Genomic DNA, 27,297 nt, shown 5'->3' with positions numbered 1-27,297 from the left:
GCTGTGACTGGTCACCAGTTCAGGAGTGAGAAGCCCTGAGTAAAGCATAAAGGTTGGGACAGTTTTTTGCTTCTCCCCCTCCCTCTTACAATTTACTCTGGTTCTAAGGAGTTATGATGCATTCTGTCTCAGAGGAAACGTGTCGAGGAAAAATGCATCTGTAATCCAGAGGGGTGAGAGTTGAAAGGTCAGATGTGACGGCAGTGGGTTCCCTCAAGAATTTGACCAGCAGCTACATGAAGTCTGTGGCAGAAGACAAGGGAGCCTGTTGAAGGTCTTGGGCCTCCTCCCGGCCATATGTCCATTCAGCCTTGCAGGGCAGGAGCATCAGCAAAGCATCTGGCACCTGTGAAGAAATCCACAGACAGCACTGGAAAATGGGGCAGAGGAATCTTCTAGTTAATAGCTCCAAAGTTGGGACCCTTTCCTGGACTGGGAGGGAAGAACTGCTTATTTAATACAAAAACTCTACCTTAGATTGGACACATGTGGGTGGGTGAATGGATGGGTCAGTTAGTGAATATGGAAGAGTTGGGGGGGGGCTGATGGAGGGAGTTGGATCAGGCCTCAGTGGATGAATGTATGAGTGGTTGAGGTGTGACTGAGTGGGCAGATGGATGGATGGAAAGATGAGCAGATTGTTGGGTTGATGAACTGGATGGGTGGGTGTGAGGGTGATGCAAGTTATTCGGATGGAGGGCTAGGTAGATCATTTGATGGATGAGACATAGGAAGATGAGGGGAGTTATTTGAATGAATGGATAAACACATCGGTAGATGGGTGAGGTGCAGGAGGTTGAGAGGAGTTATTTGGATGGATGGGTGGGTGAGGCAGTAGATGGATGAATGAATGGAGGAGCAGCCTCGTGGTTAGTGCAGCAGGCTTTGATCCTGGTGAACTGGGTTCAATTCCCACTACAGCTCCTTGTGACACTGGACAAGTTACTTAACCCTCCATTGCCCCAGGTACAAAATAAGTTCCTGTATATAATATGTCAACCACTTTGATGGTAACTACAGAAAGGTGGTATGTCAAGTCCCATCCCCCTATGCTATCCCTCTTATTCTTGAACACCCAACACAAATAAGGTGGCAGAAACTCCCCTACAAATTGTCCATACCTTGCGTCATCTGTTCTCTCAGTTCAGCTTGTGTTTCTGGACCCTGCTTTGTTCTTTCTCCAGCTTTTTCCTCCGAGATTCGGGGATCTCAGCAAGGCTAATCCCATGGTTGCTGGTGCTGGAAGGGAATATCGAGAAATGAAGCCAAGAGGTGTAAGTTTGGGAGTTGTACATTGTACAGAACCTCCAGCTTCGTAAAGTGTTGGGGGAGGGAGAGGTACAAGCACAGGCTACAGACTTCTCCCATACTCCCAGTCTCTATCTTCTCCACCCTCTTGATGCACCAACTTGAAATCTCACAATCCATCACAAGGTTCCTCAACCCAGAACAATCAGGTCTTGTATCTTGGAAACAAAAACACAGGAGGGTACAATGTTGCCAACCTAGCTTATTTCCCCCCTGAGTTAACTTTGGGCTTGTTCTTTTAATCTTTTTTTTTTTTTTTTATTTGACTTGATATACCGTCGATTGTCCTCTTTCGTTTCCTCATTGGCTATGGAAGGAGTTCATCACAACAAGCACTGCCCCTATATTAGAGCTGCCTTCTGACACCCGTGACATGCTTTATAAGACACACAAAAAAATTGGGCTTATTTTTAGGAACTGATATTGCTTGTTCTGTGCTTGTTTTTTTTTTAAGCAAAACGTGCTTATTTTTCCACGACTACCAGGCAACAGTGGCGTAGCTACGTGGGGCCAGGGGGGCCTGGGCCCCCATAGATTTGGCCCTGGACCCCCCTGCCGACGACACTCTCGACCCCCGCCGCCAACCCGCCGTTGCCTGCCTTTGCTGGCGGGGGACCCCCAACCCCCGCCAGCTGAGCCCAGCCGAGGTCCTCTTCTTCCCGCAAAGGGCTTCCTTCTGTTTCTGACGTCCTGTATGTACAGGATGTCAGAAACAGAAAGAAGCCTTTTGCGGGAAGAAGAGGACCTCGGCTGCTGGGGGTTGGGGTCCCCCGCCAGCAAAGGTAGGCGGCGGCGGGAGGGGGGGTTGAGAGGGTCGTTGGCAGGGGGGGCAAAGTTTGTGGTGTCGGCAATGGCGGGGGGGGGGGGGGTCAGTGGCACCGGGGGGGCTAAAATGTGCCCCCTCACCTCAGGCTCTGGATTCCCCTCCCGCCGAAGTCTGGCTAAGTCCCTGCCTGGCAACACTGGGAGGGTAACTGATGACTAATGGGGATCGAGTCACGCTCATGTGCTTGAATTACTGTGCCATTCTTACCCTGGGAGAAGATCGGGTGGTGTTGGGATTGGCTTATCAAACCCGACTCTGCCTGTCAGCCAGTAAGTATCCTCTATACCCTTACCCTGCAAAAAACAAACAAGAAGCAAGAACATAACATAAAACAAATAAACGACCCAAAAAAACAAAGCATAAAACAGAGTAATGGATCCAAGAAAGGTAGAAAGACACTTCCACAGCCAAGTGAGGAGAGCAGGATTCAGATCCCACAGCGTAACACATGAAATGAGAAGCAACAGTTTAGCGGTTAAAGCAAGGGACCTCAACCCACAGCCAGCCAGTCAGGTTTTCATGATATCCACAATAAATATGCATGAGATAAATTTGCATGCACTCCCTCCACTGTATGCAGATCTAATCTGATGCATCCTGGGTATCCTGAAAAACCTGATTGGTTGGGTGTGTCTCAAGGACTGGATTGTACAATGGGCTGAGAATTAGAGAAGCCAGGCTTCAAATCCCGTTTCTCTCACTGACAGCCACTTGTGATCTTAAAAAAAGCGATTTGATTTCCCATTGGTTCAGGTACCCACTTAGACTGTAAACTGTTTGGGAAAGGAACATTTTATATCTGAATAGTTATCATCACTACCCAGTAGTGCTAAAGATACATCTCAGCTGAATGTTCTGTGGTTGTATGGGGGGGGGGGGGGGGGGGTGGAGGAGGAGACCAGAGGTTGTCCCACCCTCCCCCTTCATGCATTTCTAGGTATGAAGGCTACGTCCTCCACTGACATACCTTTAGCTCTGTCTTCCCCCTCACTTCCATCTTGAATCCTTCCTGCAGAGCCTGTAGGATTTTTACAGTGCTCATGTTGACATGAATTCGATAAGCTGCGGAGAGGAGACCCGAGAGAGCATTAGTGCTACACATGTCAAAGACCTGCCCTTCCCCCAAACACTCAACCTCTGTAGCAGGGGCGTAGCCAGACATCAGATTTTGGGTGGGCCTAGGCAAGAAGTGGGTGGGCACCAAGTGTTCTCCCCCACCAGCACCAAAACAAATATCTCAGCTGGCGAGAAAACGCTTCTTTCCATCTTGGCTTACCATCAGGGGGAAGTCTTCAGCTGATAGAGCTTGGGATCTCCACCAGCTACCACTAAATGTGTGCTACTGTTGGGTGGGCCTGAACCATAAGTGGGTGGGCCCTGGCCCACCCAGGCCCACCTGTGGCTATGCCACTGCTCTACAGGAGTGGCCCCTGTTACATGACTGGGCTCTTTGAGCTGTGGAGGGTTAACAAAGAAGTGGGACATACGCAGGCCTGTGGACTCCATGCGGGAAGCCGTGTTGACCGTGTCTCCAAAGAGACAGTACCGAGGCATCATATGGCCCACAACGCCAGCAACGCAGGGCCCTGAAGAAAGAGGAGAAAAAAACCCAGGGACACGGCTCAGTATAGACATAGACTAACGTAACCCTTTTCATCAGTGGTGGATTTAACTCGCCAGCTGTCCGGTTTGTTTGAGATAGCTGGCTGGTCGGGGTTGGGAGTCTCTGAAGATAGGGGGTGGGGAGCCTCCCAAGACTAGGTTGCATTGATATTGTATTTTACAAACCATTAACAGTATCATACAGTAACACCGCTTAGAGTAGTGGAATGGTCTTCCAGTGGCAATGTGACCCATCTTAGGGAATCGTCTGCTACGTCCAACATTGGCTACCAGCCCTGGTTTCACAGTGGATTAACCAGCGACCACCATTGGTCAAGGCAATACCCTTTCTAAATTAGAGAGGTGATAAGGAACATCTAAATGGTTGGTACGCTGCATGGATCATCCCTCTGCCACTGACTGTGCGAATCGAGTCATGGCATCTTGAGTTCTAATCCCTATCTCTGCTATGGGCTCTCTGGGCATAATCTTAGACAAATCCCAGGAGGTGGCTGCTTGCCTTGCTTCTGAACTGTTATTGATTGGTGTATAGTGGTTTCTCAGGGAAGATGCTAACCTGGCCGCTTCGCCTCCCCCACAGTAGCCCATGAGACACACAGACGTGGCACACCTGAGTGCAGCCCAATCCGGATGCGCACTGGCACTTCGGGCATGTGCCTCATCTTGAAGGAGCCCACAGAGCTGAGGATGTCTAAAGACATGTTAGCGATCTCGGCTGCGTGACGATTCCCGTTGCGTTTGGGCAACCCCGATGCCACCATGTAAGCGTCACCAATGGTCTCCACCTGTCGGAGAGATGGAGAGGGGGTGTTGAGGAATTCCACATGTCAGGAAGGATGGAACATTCTGGAGCAAGAACCAGAGCTGGCTAATGGTGACATCAAATATTGCTGCCACACTCAGTCTCAGGAAGGGGACGGGAACAGTGCATCACAGCTCCACCACCCTTCCCATCTCTCCATCTTTTCCTAACCTCACAGTCCTGTAGATACACATCCCCTCTTGAACTCCACACCATCTCGTACCTTCTTCTGCGTCACCATTTTGCTGCTCCCCTACCTCATTTTCTTCTGTTTGCCTCCACCACCCCACCTTCACCTTTCTGTCTTCTACTAGCTGTCCCATCTTCATATGCTCCCCTCCCCCCCCACCCCCCACTCCTCAATGTTCCCCTTTTCACGTTCTTCTCTTTCCACTGTTCCCATCCAGGTTTCTATCATCCCCCATCCAACCTGCCAGCTCCCCTGCCATGACCCAAGTTTTGGGACCTTCTCATGGCAGCTACATAAGTACATAAGTATTGCCATACTGGGACAGACCAAGGGTCCATCAAGCCCAGCATCCTGTTTCCAACAGTGACCAATCCAGGTCACAAATACCTGGCAAGATCCTGAAAAAGTTCAATACATTTTATGGTGCTTATCCCAGTGGAGTGGCCTAGTGGTTAGAGCACTGGTCTTGCAATCCAGAGGTGGCCCGTTCAAATCCCATCTCCTTGTGATCTTGGGCAAGTCACTTAACCCTCCATTGCCTCAGGTACAAACTTAGATTGTGAGCCCTCTTGGAACAGAGAAATATCCAGAGTACCTGAATGTAACTCACCTTGAGCTACTACTGAAAAAGGCATGAGCAAAATCTAAATAAATAGTGGATTTTCCCCAAGTCCAATTTAATAGTGGTCTATGGACTCTTCCTTTAGGAAGCCATCCAAGCCTTTTTTTAAAGTCTGCTAAGCTAACCACCTTTACCACATTTTCTGATAACAAATTCCAGAGTTGAATTACACATTGAGTGAAGAAACATTTTCTCTGATTTGTTTTAAATTTACTAGTTTGTAGCTTCATTGCATGCCCCCTAGTCCTAGTATTTTTGGAAAGAGTAAACAAGCCATTCACGTCTACCCGTTTCACTCCACTCATTATTTCATAGACCTCTATCATATCTCCCCTCAGCCACCTTTTCTCCAAGCTGAAGAGCCCTAGCCGCTTTAGCCTTTCCTCATAGCTGTATGGCACAAGGACATGGATGATACACACTCCCAATCCCTGGTGCCGAACTGCTCCCTAGCACCCCTTCTACAGCAAATGTTACCATCTGGCTCTATTTTTAAAGGATAGATTGATCCACTTCTGGTTTTCCCTCAATGCACATAGGGACAAGTAGTTCTCATATTCTTACTTTCCTATCACATTCCCTAAGAACACCAAGACCCAGCATGCCATGCGGTAAAACCAAGACTTGCTCAACCAGTCCTCTAAAAACATGGAATCAGATGGTAATTGTTCTTCCAGTACCAGGTCTGATAGAAAGAAAGGGAGCTGCGCTTTAAGCACGTTCTGCAGGTCAATGGGCTGCAACCACTCTAAATGCAGCGCTAGGCAGTTACCTACTTTGCCTGGCAGGAATAGAGCATGCTGGGAAAACATTCAGGAACTGAGGACTGATGCAATGCATGACTGAGGGTTTTTAAGAGGTCTCTGCTACCCGTGGTGAGTCAGTCGGACCTTGTAGACATCGTGGGAGCTGATGATGGCGTCAAAAAGCGTGTACAGGTCATTGAGAAGGTCGACGACCTCAATAGGCTCACTCATGGCTGAGATGGTGGTGAAACCCACAATGTCACTGAAATAGATCGTCACCTGGTCAAAGTATTCTGGCTCTACCGGGATTCCCATCTTCAGGGCTTCTGCTACTGATCTGGGGGAGGAAGGTGAAAAAGATTCAGGTAATTTTATTGGCCTGATAACTTACATGTGGCATTAAAGTAACATATAAAGTGGGGAAAGCTATCAGCATGGGCTACTATTAAGATGGGTTATTTTACCACTAACTCATCCTAATTCAGCACAGGTCTCATTTTATGCAATGAAGTTAACATGTTTTTTAATATTTGGTGGGGGTCTGTTTTGGTGTTCATGTTTTTTTGTATTTGGTGAGGGTCTCTTAGTGTGTTCACTTTTTGACTTCATGTTTTTTTTGTATTTGGTGGGGGTCTCTTAGTGTGTTCACTTTTTTAATTCTTTGTTTGTTTGTTTGTTTGTATTTGGTGGGGGTATGTTTGTATGTTCACTTTTCGACTTCATGTTTTTTTTGTATTTGGTGGGGGTCTCTTAGTATATGGGGTGGGGTAAAGGAGTAGCCTAGTGGTTAGTGCGGTGGACTTTGATCCTGGGGAACTGAGTTCATTTCCCACTGCAGCTCCTTGTGACCTTGGGCAAGTCACTTAACCCCCCATTGTCCCTGGTACAAAATAAGTACCTGAATATATGTAAACCGCTTTGAATGTAGTCAAGTCCCATTTCCCTTTCCCTTCCCTTTCAGTTTTTGAATTCATGGTTGGTTGGTTTGCTTGTATTTGGTGGGGGTATGCCTGCATGTTCACTTTTTGACTTCATGTTTCTTTGTATTTGGTGGGGGTATGCCTGCATGTTCACTTTTTGACTTCATGTTTCTTTGTATTTGGTGGGGGTATGTTTGTATGTTCACTTTTCGACTTCATGTTTTTTTTGTATTTGGTGGGGGTATGTTTGTATGTTCACTTTTCGACTTCATGTTTTTTTTGTATTTGGTGGGGGTCTCTTAGTATATGGGGTGGGGTAAAGGAGTAGCCTAGTGGTTAGTGCAATGGACTTTGATCCTGGGGAACTGAGTTCATTTCCCACTGCAGCTCCTTGTGACCTTGGGCAAGTCACTTAACCCTCCATTGTCCCTGGTACAAAATAAGTACCTGAATATATGTAAACCGCTTTGAATGTAGTCAAGTCCCATTTCCCTTTCCCTTCCCTTTCAGTTTTTGAATTCATGGTTGGTTGGTTTGCTTGTATTTGGTGGGGGTATGCCTGCATGTTCACTTTTTGACTTCATGTTTCTTTGTATTTGGTGGGGGTCTGTTTGTGTGTTCAGTTTTTGAATTCATGGTTTGTTTGTTTGTTTATTTGTTTTTTTTCTTTATTTGCTGGGGGTCTGTTTGTGGTCCGCGCCTGTGACCGAGGGAAGGGATTCTGCTTACATGTAGATCCTGTGCAGGATCTGTAACCATCTGGCTGGTTCTGTTTTTCACTCTGCACCTCTCAGTTGGAGGGATCTTGGTGTTCTAATATACACTGATATCTTTGCAGTGCTGCCTTTTTTCCTAGGTACGATTATTGCTGTAGGTATTTCCTGGCAGTTAGTGTTGTTACGGTATGACAGATTTGCTACATGTATACGTAGAGGGGCATTTTCGAAAGAACTTCCAAGTCAGAATTGAGACGTCCTGCTCGTAACATCCTACAAGAAATGTCCATCTCGCAGCCATGATTCAAATGGGGATACTGTTGGGATTTCCTAGTCAAACATATGTGAGAAGGATGTTCTTGTGCTGAAAACATCCCAAAATGAACAGCCATTTTTCAAACTGAAATGTCTAAAATAAGAATGCCAAAAAAGCAGGCACACAAAACGTCTGTCTGGCATCATTTGTACAAACATGGCCACACAGACATCCCTGCAGAGCAGAGGGGCAGCCTAGTGGTCAGTGCAGTGGATTTTAAACAAGGGGACCCAGGTACAAATCCCAACTTAATTCCATCATATGTTATTTTGAGCCCTCCGGGAATAGATACAAAAAACCTACACCAATATATTGAACAGACTCCTTTGAATTACGTTATATGTTGAGGATTTTTTCTGTGGATGCCTATGGTCTGCTTTGTTTGATCAGCATTTTTTTTGTTACATTTGTACCCCACACTTTCCCACTCATGGCAGGCTCAATGCGGCTTACATATTGCATACAGGTACTTATTTGTACCTGGGGCAATGGAGGGTTAAGTGACTTGCCCAGAGTCACAAGGAGCTGCAGTGGGAATTGAACCCAGTTTCCCAGGATCAAGGTCCACCCCACTAACCACTAGGCTACTCCTCCACTAGCACCATTCCATGTAGAATCTCAAATAGGGAAAGGGAAATGGGACTTTCTGTGGTTTCTGCAAATACATTCAAAGTAGTTTACATAATATATGGAGGTACTTATTTGTACCTGGGGCAATGGAGGGTTAAGTGACTTGCCCAGAGTCACAAGGAGCTGCCTGTGCCTGAAGTGGGAATCAAACTCAGTTCCTCAGTTCCCTAGGACCAAAGTCCACCACCCTAACCACTAGGCCACTCCTCCACTGTTGCTACTATTTGAGATTCTACATGGAATGTTGCTATTCCACTAGAAGTCGGCCCTTGCAGATCACCAATGTGGCCGCGCAGGCTTCTGCGAGTCTGACGTCCTGCACGTACGTGCAGGACATCAGACTCACAGAAACAGAAGCCTGCGCAGCCTTCTACATGGAATGTTGCTAGTAGAATAGCAACATTCCATGTAGAATCTCCAATAGTAGCAACATTCCATGTAGAATCTCCAATATTCCATGTAGAATCTCCAATAGTATCTATTTTATTTTTGTTACATTTGTACCCCGCGCTTTCCCACTCATGGCAGGCTCAATGCAGCTTACATGGGGCAATGGAGGGTTAAGTGACTTGCCCAGAGTCACAAGGAGCTGCCTGTGCCTGAAGTGGGAATCAAACTCAGTTCCTCAGTTCCCTAGGACCAAAGTCCACCACCCTAACCACTAGGCCACTCCTCCGCATTCTTTGGTGAACCAATGTGACCCCTGAGGCAGGCGTTTTCAGTACGCCCAAACACGGACCATGTCGGGTCCCTTTGTCCATGCGGCAAATAAAGCGTCTTTCAAGCATTATCTCCTGTGTTGGATCGTCCTTTGGCCAACATCTACTTTTCTGTGGTTGTACTGTCTACGTAGAGGTTTTTTCTTGTTTGCCACACCACTACAATAGCCATCACCCTTGCTAGTGTCTTATAAATTCAGGTAGAGAGGTATTTCTATGTTCCAGAAGGGATCACACATTTGTACAGAAACAAAAGAGTTAAAGTGTGATTTATACCTGGGTCTTTGTTCAAAGTCCGACCATTAGGCTGTTCCTTACCCTTGCTTGGCTGCTCTACTAGGAATGGCCATAATACCTGAAGCTGTCATCGAGACTGGTATCCACTGTCACTTCCACTTCTTAAGGGGGCGAGAGGGGGGGTCCATAACCACTGGGAGATGAAGGAGGGGTCATGCCTTCACCCCTCCAGTGGTCAGCTGCTCAAACAGGGCACCTTTTTTGTACCCTGGACGTGATTGAAACAGGTCTAAATAAAAATGTCCATCTGTTTCTTCCCGTTCTATTATCACTGAAAGACGTCCTAATTTTGGTCCCACCCTAGTCCCGTGCAAAATATGCCTCCAATACACCCCCCCCCCCCCCCTCCACCTTGCTATTTGGACTAAATTGTACTGTAAAATGTCCAAAATCTTCCTTTCGAAAATCACGATTTGGATGTTTTCATCAGATGGATGGGGGTTTTTTTTGGCCATTTTGTGGAGTCCACCTGCTTTGAAAAGGAGCACCTAAGGGTGATTATTTTTCAGGGTTTAAAGTTCCTTTACAGAGTGTCATAGTTGAGGGAGTTTGTGTTGTCATTATTAAGATGTGGACACACAAAGTGAGGACAAGTTGAAGAGGAAATCAGGAAGTCTTTATTAATAGCTTAATAACCACCCAACACGGCCGTGTTTCGGCATCAAAGCCTGCATCAGGGGTCAAGTAAATCTCTTGTGTTGTAGCTGGTAGATAAACCAAGAGAAATATGGCTTCCTTAAATTTGAAGAACGAAAGGGAAAGGGAAATGGGACTTGATATACCGCCTTTCTGAGGTTTTTGCAACTACATTCAAAGCGGTTTACATATATTCAGGTACTTATTTTGTACCAGGGGCAATGGAGGGTTAAGTGACTTGTCCAGAGTCACAAGGAGCTGCAGTGGGAATCAAACTCAGTTCTCCAGGATCAAAGTCCACTGCACTAACCACTAGGCTACTCCTCCACGGTGATGCTCATCAATGACGTCAAAAATGTACAAAAAAAGAAATGTGGGTGCAGGACTTCTGTTGGGGTTCTGTCCCCTTCTCTGTAGTTTGGGGTTAATGATGAACCCCAGACCTCACTCCTATATAAGAGAGACAGTGCTCCTTCCCCTTATCAGTGACTTACGGGGGCAGCATTTGTGTTAAGAGTTTGTCCGTCTTCTGTTTCTCCACCTCCAGCTCTTCCGTGCGCTCCCGGATCAGATCTTCCAGGTTGCTGGAATACTGCTCCAGCATCCGCAGCATCGAATCAATGATGTTTGTTTTCCGGCCTTTGTTTATACTCTTAAACTGTGAGGGAGGGGGAGCAAGAGAGGCAGGATTAGTACTATGAAGTATGCCTGGGATCTCAAGGGGGAAAAAAACAGGGAGAGCCCCCTCTCCTTTCACAAGAAGCCTAATAGCAGCCTGACCTGGCCTCTTCTTTGCTTTCTGGATCTGTTTCTAGATACAATGGTCTTATTCAAAGTTCTCCTTGCTTTTTTTTTTTGGGGGGGGGGGGGGGCTGGGCATAAAAAGGATGGTTATTGGAAGGCAGGGAGAACCAGCTATTTGTAAGATTAAGGATAAAGTTAAAATTTAGTTCTATTTCGCTTTTAACAAGATGGAGTACAATAAAACATTCACAAGAATTACAGATATACATAGCAAAAATACAAACAATAAACCACTACAATACAGATTCCCAAAACAAACAATGAAATACCAAACACAATGACAAAATCATACTTCAAATCACAAGTTGCCAAAAATTGTGACACCTGCTAGCGTGCACAAATGCATTAAGGTTAAAACTAAGGCTGCAAGTTAATCACAGTTAACTATGCGATTAATGCATCAATCTTTAATTGCGCTATAAAAATCTAAGAGCGATAAAAAAAATTTTTAGCGCGCTGCAGCATCTCCTGTCTCCTCCAAATGTCTCTTCTGCTCTCTTCCACTCCCAACCCCTGTCCTCAGTTTGACCCAGCATCTTTCCCTCCAACTAGGATTCAACATTACCCCCCGCACATCAGCCTACCTTAAAAATGGTCTTCTGCTGGTCCTTAGCAGCAGCAGTGTTGCACATTTGCTGCCTGTGGTCTGTTACAAATTTTTCCCTCTAGCCCGTTTTGCCTCCTCTGATATCACTTCCTGTTTTTGCATGGGTGGAAATGGGTCAGAGAGAAAACTTTGGACCTGACAGTAGGCAGCCACTGCCAGGGACCAACAAAACACCAACTTGAAGGAAGATTGGGGGGGAGGGTAATTGAGAGGGGGCAGATGCCAAACCCTGAGTGGGATTTGTGGAGTGAACTGCAGAATTGGGAGGGTCACCAGTGGAAGCTATTGCAAAAGCAGTAAGCTCCATCAGCCATGCAAATAACTTTTGGGTTGCTCACCACCAAGTTTGTGTTACAACTCATGAGGGTGGAGGGGAGGGAGGTTGCTGAACAATAGGAGGGAGGGAGAAAGAAAGAAAGAAAGAAAGAAAGAGATAATGGACCTGGGAGCAGAGGAAAGGGAGGATAGGCACCAAAGGTTTTCCCCATTCACTGTCTCCTTTTGTTGACACATGGTTTGGTGGGGGGGCACCAGGAAACGTGTTGTACAGAGTGTGATTCTGGCTTGATATGTTCCTGCACACACGTATCTATTCTCTGCCCTTCCCCTCCTCACCTGATCAAATATCTGGTCAATGGTGAGCCTGCGGTCAGGTTGCTCACTCCAGCACTGTTTCATCAGCTGGATGCACTCGATGGGTGCCTGGTCCACAGACACGGAGGGCCGGCAAAGCGGTGGTGGTTTACGTACCTTCTTTATTATCTCTGTGCAATGGGAGCAAAGGAAGAGTGGAAGGCAGTGTCAACATGAGACGGCTTTGAACCCTACAAATTCGTCAAACTGATTACACAAGGGCTTGTAGTTGAAAGAGGACAAGGTAAAACTCTCTCCCAACTAGGGGGGCATGCGATGAAGCTACAATGTAGTAAATTTAAAACGAATCGGAGAAAAAGTTTCTTCACTCAACGTGTAATTAAACTCTGGAATTCATTGCCAGAGAATGTGGTAGAGGTGGTTAGCTTAGCAGAGTTTAAAAAAGGTTTGGACGGCTTCCTAAAGGAAAAGTCCATAGACCATTATTAAATGGACTTGGGGAAAATCCACTATTTCTGAGACAAGCAGTATAAAATGTTTTGTACTTTTTTGGGATCTTGCCAGGTATATTGTGACCTGGATTGGCCACTGTTGGAAACAGGATGTTGGGCTTGATGGACCTTTGGTCTTTCCCAGTATGGCAATACTTATGTACGTATGGAATACATGACTTTACCCCATTCCTGTAGCATTTTGTAAGGTATACTGAATCCAACAATCTTGTTTCAAAACAAAAAAAAGGATGGACATGACCATTCAAATGATACACTTTCATGGGCCATTGCTGTCTCCCTCTTGGGAGTGTGGGTGGGGGAGGGGGGGGGAACGAGATTTTTCTCCAAAAGCAGCTCTGTATTGGCTGCACACCTTCCGCGGGGAGCTCCAGCATACAGAAGGGGGCCCCGCGCAGGATCACCTCTTGCATGATGATTGAGAAGCTGTAGATGTCGCCCTTAAAGGTGCCCCGATGCTCCAGCACAGGATCTCGCAGCAGTTCTGGTGCCATCCAGAACAGGTCTACCAAAAGCAGGAGAGACAACCTCCAGTTATTTTTGTATACGAGTCAGAACTGTCAACCTATTGACATCTCTGTTAATCAATCTATATATGCATTGCATTGACCCATCCAGCCATCCGTTCTGTGCAATGTTATTTGAATATTTTTACTGCTGTAATTGCCTATTGCTCATGTTTGATTTATTCTTACTGTACACCGCCTTGAGTGAATTCCATCAAAAAGGCGGTAAATAAATCCTAATCAATAAATAAATATCCATCCATCATTTACAATCTCCATCCATCATGTCCAACATCCTCCATCATTTACAATATCTGTCCATAGTATTTACACATCCATCTATTATTTACAATATCCTTCCATTATTTACAATATCCATGTACTATTCCCCTGCATAATGTATTCATTCATTTAACTTAATTGCACATCTGCATAAACATTTTTTTTTCTCTAAGCATGGTACAAATAAACATATTACTGTATATTTAAAAACCAACCAATTTCATCCCTTTCCTTCCCAGCATATTAACAGATACCAATATTTAATATTTTTTTATTTTTATTACATTTGTTCCCCGTGCTTTCCCACTCATGGCAGGCTCAATGCGGCTCACATGGGGCAATGGAGGGTTAAGTGACTTGCCCAGAGTCACAAGGAGCTGCCTGTGCCTGAAGTGGGAATCAAACTCAGTTCCTCAGTTCTCCAGGACCAAAGTCCACCACCAGCCCTTGCAGATCACCAATGTGGCCGCGCAGGCTTCTGCTTCTGTGAGTCTGACATCCTGCACGTAGGTGCAGGACGTCAGACTCACAGAAACAGAAGCCTGCGCAGCCTTCTACATGGAATGTTGCTAGTGGAATAACAACAATCTGTGTAGAATCTCCAATAGTAGCAACATTCCATGTAGAATCTCCAATAGTATCTATTTTATTTTTGTTACATTTGTACCCCGCGCTTTCCCACTCATGGCAGGCTCAATGTGGCTTACATGGGGCAATGGATGGGTTAAGTGACCTGCCCAGAGTCACAAGGAGCTGCCTGTGCCTGACGTGGGAATCGAACTCAGTTCCTCAGGACCAAAGTCCACCACCCTAACCACTAGGCCACTCCTAATATTCTTCAGGAACACTTTTTTGAAAGCTATTATACTGTAAATCTATCATATAAAGTATTATTGAATTTATTTGAACCCAATGAATATAATCTATACCACTAAGACCGATTGACGAGAGAGCAAATAAACATTTGAGAGCTTGGAGTGGTGCTGCTGAGATCTGTTAGTTAAGAGGTCAACACCTGATATGTGTTTGAAACTTGTTAATCCTAAATAGTGGTGGATGCATAACGAGCTAAGTAAGGCATTCTGTACAATGTAGAGAGTACCTTCCCCACTTTCAACGTGCGAGAAGTTTTGCACGAGGGTCTGGGGCACGGTAGAAGCCATGTGCTCAAGACATGCACATGAGGCTCTACCGTGCGCTTTTCTGCATCAGCCCCTAAAAATGGATGGACAGGCAATAACTTTACAAAGTGATCCACATGCAACGGTTTCCACTTATAGTATCTTTGCTTTGTCTGTTTTCTCTTCTTTTTTTCTATCTTCTGCAGTTCTCCTTGGGATTCTCTCTGTCTTAATGCTTATCTCCTCCCTTCGTACCTCCAGGCCTGGGCTCTGCCCTTGCGACCTTTTGCGCATCCAGAAGTTCACTGTAGCCATAGTCGGTCACTTTCAGTACGAACCTTCCATCCACAACGCAGTTTCGGGATTTGAGACGACCGTGGGCCACTTCCCGGTGATGGAGATACTTGAGACCCTGTGGGAGACAGAAACATCTCTCTCTCTCTCTCTTTTCATTTTGTCTAACACACTCCCTTATTGCTGAAAGCACCATCAGAAAACATCTAAGACCTCAGGAGAGGATATCCCAGCCAACTTTCAGCCACATCATCCCAACATTTCCCATTAATACCTTCAGGAATAAGCTGAAGATATTCTTGGCTGACAAAAACATTAACATACACACCTTTTCACTCATGAAATTTTTTGACATTTGTTTTAAAAATAAGAAATGTACACCTTTGACGGAACACCGCACACCATATCCCTCCATCACCCCAACTCCCACCTTGATGAGGTCTAGCAGGAGTGAAGACTTGAACATCCAGTCCAACTTTATATCAAGGTTGCGGATCAGGTCTTCCAGGCTGCCGCGGGAGCAGTGCTCGGACACAATGGCGGAGACCCCACAATCGTGGAAGAAGCCCAGGTACAGGTTCACGTTCTCGTGCCGCAGGTCTCGAAGCTGGAGAGCGGTTATGTCACAGTTAATTTCTGACACCTGCAAGCCCAAGCTCCAACCCCACCACTGTCTGCCAACCTTACTGTGTGTGACCCGGGACAGAGAGCCCAGAGCTGGGACATCTGCAGACCCAGGCTCTTATCCGGGAACTGCAGTAGGAAACTAACCATGAGTCCTTCACTGTGGAGGAGTAGCCTAATGGTTAGTGCAGCGGACTTTGAGCCTGGGGAACTGGGTTCGATTCCCACTGCAGCTCCTTGTGACTCTGGGCAAGTCACTTACAAAATAAGTACCTGTATATATGTAAACCGCTTTGAATGTAGTTGCAAAATACCACAGAAAGGTGGTATATCAAGTCCCATTTCCCCCTCTTCCTACCCAGCAGGGTTCACCTCTGTTGCCCATGACATCTTCACCTCACCCTTCCCCACCGACAGAATCTCTCAACACTCCCAGCCTATTCAGAACTGACCTTGCAGAAGACGGTCTTCGTGGCAGGTTTAATTTCACTGTGCTTCTCTCCCGGGAACTTCTTAAGCCAGACCCAGTCCCCCTGAGAGATGAAACAAAGTATTACACTCCGAGCCCACATACTGTATGAAGACACCTGCTGGACATGCGAGGAAGAAGACTGTCCCCCCCCCCCCTGCTGATTTGTTCCAGCAAATCACACGGCTGCGAGAAGGAGATCAGAGTAGGGGTATGAGGGCATCACTAAGGGCCAGATGTTCTAAGCTTTCCCCTCCCCCACTAGTCATTTTATAACAGGTAAAGGCAGTGAAGGTAATAGAGGTGCCTAGACGCCTATACGATGGAACAGACCCAGCTCCAACTGTGCATACAGATCCTCACACACTAACTTAGACCTGTTTTGATGAGGGTGTAAATATGTATGTTTACTCTGTACATAAGCGTGCACTTAAGAAAATATACATCTACACTCCGGAAATACCTGTAGACACGTATTCAGCTGCATAATATTACAAGAGCTCTCTCCATATGCAAAACCTGGTTTATACATGGAAAATGTTTTATTTATTTATTTGTTACATTTGTATCCCACATTTTCCCACCTATTTGCAGGCTCAATGTGGCTTACATAGTACCGTAGAGGTGTTCGCCAAGTCCGGTAAAGAAACAAATACAGGTGGTATCGTGGTTGAATAAGGAACGTGTGTTTCAGTTACAATGGGGATAAAGGAGAGGAAAGATGATTTAGTGGCCATTACAAGCTTTGGTTATGTTTGTGTTGCAGAGTGCAGGCATTTGTGTTGGGTTGGCGGGGTATGCCTTTTTGAACAGGTAGGCTTTTAATGATTTCCTGAAGTTTAGGTGGTCGTAGGTTGTCTTCACAACCTTTGGCAGTGCATTCTATAATTGTGTGCTTGTATAGGAGAAGCTGGACGCATAGGTTGTTCGAGATGATCTGGTTATGTTTCTGAGTGGTAGGTCTATAAGTTCTGTCATATATCCTTTATGAAATGACCCCTAAAATGGGCAAACCCCTATAATACATCTGCACCAAATAAGTGTTTTTTTTTTTTTTTAATTTAAACTCTCTCACATTCTCTTTCAACTCATAACATCAAAAGAGTTAACAATCCTGCCTTCTTTATAACACATTTTTTTGGGGGTAGAATAGCAGCTTCCTCTTGTTCCTCTGGACTTCCAGCTCTCACAAGGGGTTTCATCTCCTCCATTAAACCCTCTCATCCAGGCATAGGAGCCAACGTTTCACAATGATTGGGGGTGCTAAACCCAATGGAAATGACCTCTCCCCGGACCTAGTCAAGGAGTTTGTTCAATATTGGGGGTGCTCAAGAACCCACAGAGCTGGCTCCTACGGTATCACAGTGACAGCCCCCAGCTATGAGACAGGGAACTGTGGCTTCCTCTGGAGATCAAAGGAATCCTGTGCAGAAGGAATGGATCCACAGAATCTTAGCGGAGATTGGGTGGAGACGGGTAATTGGGAAGCAAAACTGGTGATGGGCAGACTTCTACGGTCTATGCCCTGAGAATGACAAGGACAAATCAAACTCGGGTATAAAGTATCACATACCATGTAAAATGAGTTTATCTTGTTGGACAGACTGCATGGACCATTCAGGTCTTTATCTGCCGTCATTTACTCTGTTACTCTTTGGGGTTCTACATGGAACGTTGCTACTAATTGGGATTCTGGAATTTTTAAACTCTTTAGGATTCCAGAATCTTCAGAACTTTTAGTACAAGAACAGTGCTGGGCAGACTTCTACGGTCTGAGCCCTGAGAATCAAACTTGGGTATAAAGTATCACATACCACGTAAAATGAGTTTATCTTGTTGGGCAGACTGGATGGACCGTAAGGTCTTTATCTGCCGTCATTTACTCTGTTACTCTTTGGGGTTCTACATGGAACGTTGCTACTAATTGGGATTCTGGAATTTTTAAACTCTTTAGAATTCCAGAATCTTCAGAACTTTTAGTACAAGAACAGTGCTGGGCAGACTTCTACGGTCTATGCCCTGATCATGACTGAATAGATATGGATAGGCTGGAGTGTAAATTTTAAGGGGTTTTGACGTTAGCTTCAGAACTTAGTACAAGAACAGTGTTGGGCAGACTTCTATGGTCTGTGCCCTGAGAATCAAACTTGGGTATAAAGTATCACATACCACGTAAAATGAGTTTATCTTGTTGGGCAGACTGGATGGACCGTTCAGGTCTTTATCTGCCGTCATTTACTATGTTACTCTCAGCACAGTTTGTGCCTCAGACAATCAGCAGGTGTCCCTGTTGCACAACAAAACTGGGACCCCATGGTCCATGGGTGGGTGGAGAGGAATGCAGTCTTTGAGTATATTAAATTAAACATTTCTTTTCCTCATTTCACTCCTTCTAAGTTTCACTTTAGTGTCTCTGCCCCAGACAGCCAACAAGCAAATGAGGGGTGGGGGCGATCACCTCAAAGATGGCCACACTGGATGTCTGGAGTGTGGCAGTGGTGCTCTTCCTAGAGGTGGAGTGACGCGGGCTCTTGTTGCTTTTTAGCTCACCGGTACTTCTCCTCGAAAGGCATGTGAGGCTGTTCTCCAACACTTTCTGCAAAGCACAGGTTACGGGTGTGTTAAATGTGCCCACCTCACTGCTACCCCTTTCAGCGTCCTCCATATTACCACTGCTTTCTGCTAACCCTGCACAAAGTCATCTGTCTGCTACCTTCACCTCACCCCCCCACCCACATGCTCTCATTTTCCTCTCTAGCATAGTTCACACTTTGTCTCCTCTCAGCCTGTTCACCCACACATATCATTCCTTCTCTTAGCTCATCCCACATAATGCCCCCCTCCCTTTTCCTCTCATCCATCACTTGTTTCCTTTCCAAGCTGTAGTTCTTTGGTCTTACCATAAGTGCATAAGTATTGCCCTACTGGGAAAGACCAAAGGTCCATCAAGCCCAGCATCCTGTTTTCAACAGTGGCCAATCCAGGACACAAATGCCTGGCAAGATCCAAAAAAGTACAAAACATTTTATTCTGCTTATCCCAGAAATAGTGGATTTTCCCCAAGTCCATTTAATAACGGTCTATGGACTTTTCCTTTAGGAAGCCGTCCAAACCTTTTTTAAACTCCGCTAAGCTTACCGCCTTTACCACGTTGTCTGGCAACAAATTCCAGAGTTTAATTACACGTTGAGGGCATTCATTCCACGCTGGACATGGCTGAGGCAGAAGACCGGTCCAGGGGCAGAATAATCACTCACCTTCTTGCTAGTCTGGGTGTTGATAAAAGCCAAATCTTCCAAGGTTAGGATGATCTTGTTTGGCCCCTTCAGCAGTTTTGCCTGCTGGATGCGACGCCTGGGAAGGAGCAGAAATAGTGTTGCAGGATCATTTTCGAGGCTCACTTCCTCCTCTTAAACTAGCAGGGAAATAGATGAAAGAGCGCACAGTAGACCTAACCAGCATTTCCCATGTTGTTGCCCTTCATCTTCACTCCCTCCTCCCCCACAATAAGCTCATTGTTTTTTTGAGTCAGCAGGGACAGGCAGAGGTGGTCCTAGGTTTGGCTTACCCCACCCTGGTCTACAAACTTGTAGTTCTGCTCTCCCTAAGGTGCAGCATGCAGTGGAGGAGACGGAGGACCAGTATCGGCCTGTTCCCAATGATCTGGGGTCATCTTCAAAATCTGCACCTTGGTCCACAAAATCATATACGGCGTAGTCCCAGAATACATGACAGACCTCATAGACTTACCAATAAGAAACAAAATCAGATCATCAAGATTTTATTTCTTATCTCATTTGTACCCCACAGTTTCCCAACAATGTCAGGCTCAATGTGGCTTACAGCGCACCACGGTGGCAGCCGCCAACGCAGTAAAATGAAGCTAATACAGCAGAAAAACCTACACAAGAGATAATGGGGAGGAAGAGGAAGGGACGGAAGGAGTAGGGAAACCAGGAGAGAGGAGGGAAGGGGAATGTGTCCAAAACTGTCTCTAGATTGATGCGCCTCCACAGTGGAGACACATGCAGAGACCGTGGGATAAGCATTTCCAAATAATCCTACCTAAACCTACACTACCCAAATTGCAAAGGACTGAAATACAAAACAACTTTTGCAGCCGGCTTCTCTTACGTAAGCGCACAACTATGGAATGGCCTCCCAAAAGCTGTGAAAACAATCCACAACCACTTGAACTTCAGGAAATCACTAAAAACCAACCTGTTCAAAAAGGCCTACCCCAACGACCCCACGTAACCCTCTTCACCTACCAACACAGCGTGACTATGATCGAACAGGACATCACGCAATCTTCATCCATTCCGACTCTCCACTTATACCTCATACGATCACTATACAACTTTGTATTTGCTATCCACCGACTGGGCAAATGCCTTTGACGGTACTATGTAAGCCACATTGAGCCTGCAGATAGGTGGGAAAATGTGGGTACAAATGCAATAAATAAAATAAAAATCTGAATGGAAACTTGAACAACCAACACACACCTGAGGTAAAGTGCAAGGAAAGCTCCGCTCAGGATCAGTCCAGCAATCAGGATAAAGACCAGCAGCATGAAAGTAGGATCCACACCTGAAGAGAAGAGAGGCAACCCGTGAGACCCTCGCGGTAGCAGGGAGAGGAGACAGATAAAAACATTAGCGAGGAGAACACCTGACCAGATTTAAGATTTTGAAACCTGTAGGCACAGTAGATTCCAGAGAGTGTGCAGGGTGGGGAGAGAGGAAGTGTCAGATCCCCCAAATAGTGACGAGCCAGGAGCAGAGGAAGGCCACAGTAGGGATAGGCAGACAGAAAGTTGTTTTGTGTCATTTTCTATGTTGCTTCCGAGAATGTTTGTTCTGTTCATTTTTTGTTCGTTATGGGAGCTATGTTATTGAGAGTACGCACTATTTGTAAAGAGGGAGCACTCTTTTCTCAATTGTGCATACATGCTGATTCGCATACGCACAATGGTTTGCGCCTGTGTGCACGATCAAAAAAAAAGGTACACCCTCTTTGCAAGGACTACACACTACTATCAAAACAAAAAACACTCCTCGTGCCCTTTTTGTACAGTGTTGATTGGTTTGTTGTTCTTGCATTTATTATAAAATCAATAAAAAAAAATTCATAAACTAAAAAAAGAAAATGCAAAAAACAAAACAATAAAGAAAAAGAAAACAAAAAACACAAAGGTGGCAATTCTAGAAATTGGCGCCAAAATTTAAGTGCCCTAATGCCATGCGCTTAGCATCAATTCTATAATGTCTTCTTGGCACCAAGATTCTGTTATAAGTTTTTGCCCTGATTCTACAAAAGTTGACAAAAATTGCACATGTAAATTTAGGCGTGGCCCCAATTTGCATGCACAATTTAATACAATAATGAGCCAATTAGTACCAATAATTGGCTTAACAATAAATTATTGGCACTAATTAGATTTTAATTGTGAGTCATGCTTGCACCTAAACTTTTACAAGTGGTCCGAAAAAGGGTGTGTGGAAATGAGAGGTCATGGGTGTTTCAGGGTGCATTGTGAGTGTGGTTTTGAATTACACATGTAACTGTAGAATAGGGGTACTCCACGCGTAAATTTAGGTGCGGGCATTTGCACCGTGTTCTTGTTACATGCGACCTCTCCGCTGGCACATCATTCTGTAAACCACGCTGAACTTTAGGTTTTCTTGGCGCCAGGGGCATAGTCATACTTCAGCAGGAGGGAGGTCCAGAGCCTGAGGTGAGGAGCCACATTTTAGCCCCCCCTCCGGTGCTGCCGACCACCCCCCCCCCCCCGCCACCAATTTTGACGACCCCCCCCTCCCGCCGCCAACCCTCCCCTGCCGTCGCCTAACTTTGCTGGCGGGGGACCCCAATCCCCGCCAGCCGAGGTCCTCTTCTTCCTGCAGGACGTCAGGCTCAGAAACAGAACAAAGGAAGAAGAGAACCTCAGCTGGTGGGGGTTGGGGTCCCCCGCCAGCAAAGGTAAGTGACGGCAGGTTGGCGGCGGGAGGGGGGAGTCAAGAGGGTCGTTGGCAGAGGGGTCCAGGGCCAAATCTATGGGGGCCCAGGCCCCTGTGGCCCCACGTAGCTACGCCCCTGGCTCATATCATTGATTTTTTTTCGGCAATAATTTTTTGAGCACCATTTACAGAATTGCCCTTAAAATGTATTTTTTTTTCTGCTCATTTAATTAACAACCTGCAATGACATTGTTGACATTTTCTCTGTCAACAGGCTGTTCTTTGGCCTGGCTATTTGGCGCCTTCAAACGTGGCACCCTAGGTGGTTGCCGATGCCTAAATCAAGATGGGGGCTTACCTCCAGTGCAGATGGTGTCCGTGTGGAACCAACAATCTGAGTCCGCTCCAGGGCTGAAGCTGTGTGGGAAGTGAATCTCATCGATATATCTCAGCTTGCCTTCAGCTACATGGATGCTGTAAGTAGGCCTCAGCAAAGCTCCCTTTCCGTCCGTGTCCAGCAGGATGTAATCTAGCAGAAGCTCTCCATCCTCATTCACGGATATGGAATGGCTGAAGCCTTCTACTCTGATGGACCTGGCATGCTGAGCAATATTGGTACCCATCACCCACTCTCCCTCTGCCCAGGTGCGTTCCACTGCCTTAGCCAGAAAGTAGATGGAGTTGTATATTGTTCCAAAGAGTGGAGAAACCTACGGAGAATAAGATGGTGAGGCCCTCTGCTGATCCAAGGGACCCTGAGTTACTTTGAATAGTGTGTGAAGACAACAAGTATAGGAAATCTATGGGTAAATATTCACTCAGGGTTACCGCCAGCTGGGCCATGTCTGGATACTGGTATTGAATATCTGGGTACGTGCAGCTGGTTGGCATTTAACTGGTTAAACACTGATATTCAGCCGTAACCGCTTAAGGAGTGGCCGGTCTTGCAATCCAGAGGTGGCCGGTTCAAATCCCGCTGCTGCTCCTTGTGATCTTGGGCAAGTCACTTTAACCCTCCATTGCTTCAGGTACAAACTTAGATTGTGAGCCCAGAGAAATATCCAGAGTACCTGAATATAACTCACCTTGAGCTATTGAGCTACTACTGAAAAAGGTGTGAGCAAAATCTAAATAAATAAGTTAAATTGGCGACTTGTATTTATCGGCACTTAACCAGTTAAGTGCCAACTCTATCCAACTCCATCCCTGAGTTGTCCATTGAATAGACAGATTTGGCTAGTGTTGATATTCAGCGGCGCAATCCAATTAAATGCTGCTAAATATTAGTGGATAATCCTGCACAGGTGATTTAATTGAGCAGGAGTTTCTGCCCAATGTGACCTGAAATTGCAGTGGCATGATCATATCAGATGATATGAGGGACGCCAGCCGATATGATAATGCAGCTAGGAAAGCAACAGTGCAATTGGGCTCATAAGTAGAGATATCAAAAATGATAAAAGGTAGCAATATTGATCCTGCAGAGATAAGGGAGTAGCGTGATCAACAGGACACTTCCAAGTGAGACTGAGGAGACAAGAGATGGAAAAATAATGCTTTAATGGTAGATAAGACGCTAGCAATATTGACCCTGCCATTGTGTGAAAACTGAGTACATGTCAAATGCTGTCATTGGGCAGCAGCTACCGCTGACTGTCGAGATGTACTAGAGGGAGTTCTGGGCAACTTCGAGAAAGCCCTCAGCTAGTGGGACTTGGGGATCTGCACCGGCTCAGGTATTTAATATTTAGAGTTGGGGCAGGGGACAGAGAGCAAGTTAAAGAGCTACATAGAGGATATTGTGCCCACCCAAAATCTGAGGTCTGGCTACATCACTGCTTTGTCCTTGTCTCTCACGATCCTTCTGCAGTTCCTCATAGTCCTTTGCTGTTTTAACAACTTTGAATTAATTTTTTTAATATTACAATTTTTTTAAAATTATTTTATTAATTTTTTATTTTTATTAATTTTTTAATATTACAAAAACTTATCTTTCAATTTTCAATATTATGGATGTCTTCATTAATTCTATTCAATATATGTTCTTTAATTACAATTTTCAAAAATTTTATATCAATTTGCTTTAAAGATAAATGCGAATTGTCACTGTTTTCGTTTTCTCAAAATGTTTTTACATTAATCCAAATTTACATGATTATTATGGTATATTTGTTTTTTTAAATAAATTTTTATATATTGTCTTTAGATTCCGTTACATATGTTGGATTCAATAAGTGCATTTGGCTTTTTTTTTTATGTAATATTATATCAGATTTTGTATACATGTCTGTTTATGGTGGTTTTATGTTTATTTTTACCTTTAGAGTATTTTATTTGAACCCCTGATGTAGGCGCTTGCATGAATCAAAATACGGCCGTGTTGGGTCTTTTTATTGGACTCAAGTCTCCAGTGGTGAATCGTCTTTGGTTAGTCTCTACTTTTACCTGTTAACAACTTTGAAAACATTTCCCCCACTAATTCTAGAAAGCTGCGCACCTAAACTTGCAACTAGGGTGCAAATTTGCACGCGCGAGTTAGAGAATAAGGATAGCTGCTCATGTAACTTAATTTAATAATGAGCGGATAATTGACGTTAACGAGCAATAGTAGACTATACTAGGCACCAGTTAGCACTTAGTTGCGTAACTGTGTTTAATCACTATTCTATATTTTGTACGCTCAAATTCCAGAGCATGCAAAGTCAAAAGGGTGTGATCTTGGGAGGGGCATAGATGGGTCAGGGGTGGGTCAGGCAGTTAAGTCTGTGGGTTCTAGAATACGCGCCTAACTGCCTTTACGCCAACCATTGATCTTGCGTAGGTGCTCACACCTAAAGCTATGATCAGATTTGATATTGGCGTTGAAGTAAGTATACATAGGAAATCAAATACGTTAGCGTTTAACTATAAAAAAGGAGACTATGGTCAAACGAGAAGAACGGTGAAAAAAAAAACTTAGAGGAGCAGGTGCAAGGGTCAAAAATTTACATCAGGTGTTTGATTTTAGACGTTATAGAGCACTACAGAATTGAATACTTCCATACTACAGGAACCGTTGAGGCAGACCTTTGTGGCCGAAACACGATTCGTGTTGAGTCCATTGCATATTTTGAATTAAACTTCTCAATGTGAACTACCTGAGTCCATTAGACGTTTTGCTTTGACATCATCTTTTGTGTCACCTTTGCTGTGTTTTGCCAGCTTGTTCGACCTGTGCGAGGGTTTTTGTTCTTCTGTTCTTATCGTAACTAAGAATATTTATAGGATTTTTCTGAAAGGGGTGATGCTGGGATAAAATGCTACAAGATAATTGAAGGTTAGGGGGAGGGAGTAAGGAGATGTATGGCTGAAGGTTTTCCAAAGCACTGAATACCCTTCTGCCAGCTCTATATTATCATTATTGTATTATTTATATGGTACTTGTACTGATAATGTTAATATACATCACTCTAGCTGTATACAAAATCAATGAATTAAAAAACCCCTAAACAATCTTCCCTCCTTCTGTGGTACCTCAGTTGGCTCAATATCGCCTTGGACTAGGATCTTGTAGTCCTTCTGAGCTTTTTTGAACGCTTGGTAGAAGCTCCATTTGCCGGAGTCAATGGTGATGGTCAGTACAGCATCATAGGCCCGCCGAAGCCTGGAGTTGTTGGCCAGGAGGCGGTAGGGCACCTCATGATATGGAAGGCTGTAATGTAGTGTATCATAGGGTATGAAGACGAAGGATCCATCTGTCATCCTGAGGTCATCTGCCTTCTCTAGCAATATCTTTTGATCTTCCCCACCAATCAGTACCGAATGCATGCACATGACAATCACTAGGGGAAAACAAAAATAGGACACAGTATCTTATTGTCAATAAGACCCTCCCACCATAAGCATTTCTCACTGTTTATTATCCTTAGAAATCCCCTCGAGATAGATTCCAGGCCACAGTAGCTATAGAAGTGAGAGGTATTTCCAGGGCTTAATTTCTAGGGGAACACAGTTCCTTTCAGACCCTATTCCTCCCTCTGGTTTCAAATATCTCTTTCCATTTTGTCTACAAATTAAGCTCTGGGTATTTCTCTATAAGGGTTTTAGACTATGGATCCCAAGTCTATGTAAAAAAGTAGTACAGTGGATGGTGAGATGACTCCCCTGTGGCATGTTCCCTATAGATATGCCCTATGCCTTGTCTGCTGTGTATAGAGGTGATACAGTGTCTGGTGAGGCAACCCGATATGGTTACTCTACTTAATCTCTTCTCCTCCTACCTCTTACTTTGTAGGCCCTCTGGATGTGTTTTAGGGCTTCGTGAGCCCCTCTGGGATTTGTCTCCATAGCAACCACAACATTGACTGGCAGGCCAAAGCCACGGAGGGAAGTGGCCAGTTCCTGTCCTGTCTCCAGCCAGAGATCTTGCATTGATGTCACTATGGCAACATGGGCCCACTGGAAGAACTTGAGCACAGTGAAAAGAATGCTTGAAGAGAGTGGAAGAGGCCTAGCAAAGGTGGTGGCACTTCCTGCCTCATTGTCAAGATTGAGGCAGGCCCAGGAGACAATGGCTTTGTTCCAGTTCTTCCCAAAGAGCCCGGCAGCGGTGCAGTAACCAGGGTTGACAGGGCCTACAAAACCTGAGGCATAGTTCTCCATGTTTACAAATTCAGCCAAGGCTCGGGAGGTCCGGCAGTCCTCATCGAACATGATGTAATCAAACCAGAGGCCTTGGTTCAAAGATGAATTTTTGTTAATGTGACTCACAGCAAGCTTGGCGGCTAGCTCAGGCAGGGCCTTGGCTAAGATGGGGTCACAAGTCCAAGGGCCTATGATGCCAACTTTGAAGGTGGCTGTCTGGACATGGCACGGAAAGAATAATATGAAGAAGAAGAAGATACCATGAGCCCATTTGTAATCCCACTCGTGGCAGATTCTCAAGCAGTAGCACAAAGCCCACCTGGGGTGGTTGGATAGCATCAGCAAGAAGTCATGGAAATGGTAGTGCTTAATGGACATGGTCTGGAAAAGGCCAGTCCTCTTTCACCTTTGCAATTGGCCTAGCTTCATAGCAATCAATCCCAAAGAGCCCTTGGTGGTATAAAAGGAGCCAGCTGTTGCCAGATGCATGGCTAAGATCTTCTGGTTTTCCATGAAGACTTGCAGAGAGAAAAGAACAAAGATTAAA

General features: G+C 45.2%; 1 protein-coding gene across 1 annotated transcript; it reads right to left on the bottom strand.

Moving 5' to 3' along the window:
- Positions 1 to 274: 274 nt before the first annotated feature.
- Positions 275 to 27,128, bottom strand: GUCY2D (guanylate cyclase 2D, retinal). The gene is made up of 19 exons (XM_030186434.1): positions 26,387 to 27,128; positions 25,641 to 25,948; positions 22,486 to 22,837; positions 20,673 to 20,757; positions 19,422 to 19,518; positions 18,623 to 18,760; positions 16,148 to 16,228; positions 15,502 to 15,678; positions 15,033 to 15,189; positions 13,224 to 13,373; positions 12,378 to 12,526; positions 10,846 to 11,009; positions 6,262 to 6,454; positions 4,368 to 4,542; positions 3,622 to 3,720; positions 3,102 to 3,196; positions 2,342 to 2,427; positions 1,122 to 1,239; positions 275 to 346 (listed from the first exon to the last, which is right to left on the bottom strand). Exons 1-18 carry the CDS (start codon positions 27,126 to 27,128, stop codon positions 1,140 to 1,142), a joined length of 3,348 nt encoding a protein of 1,115 aa, XP_030042294.1. The 3' UTR covers positions 275 to 346; positions 1,122 to 1,139.
- Between the last annotated feature and the right edge of the window lie 169 nt (positions 27,129 to 27,297).

Source organism: Microcaecilia unicolor, chromosome 14 (assembly GCF_901765095.1).
Source record: "Microcaecilia unicolor chromosome 14, aMicUni1.1, whole genome shotgun sequence".
NCBI classification, from domain to species: domain Eukaryota; kingdom Metazoa; phylum Chordata; class Amphibia; order Gymnophiona; family Siphonopidae; genus Microcaecilia; species Microcaecilia unicolor.
Note: the sequence above shows the minus strand (reverse complement) of the source record. Positions and strands in the feature narration are given on the sequence as shown.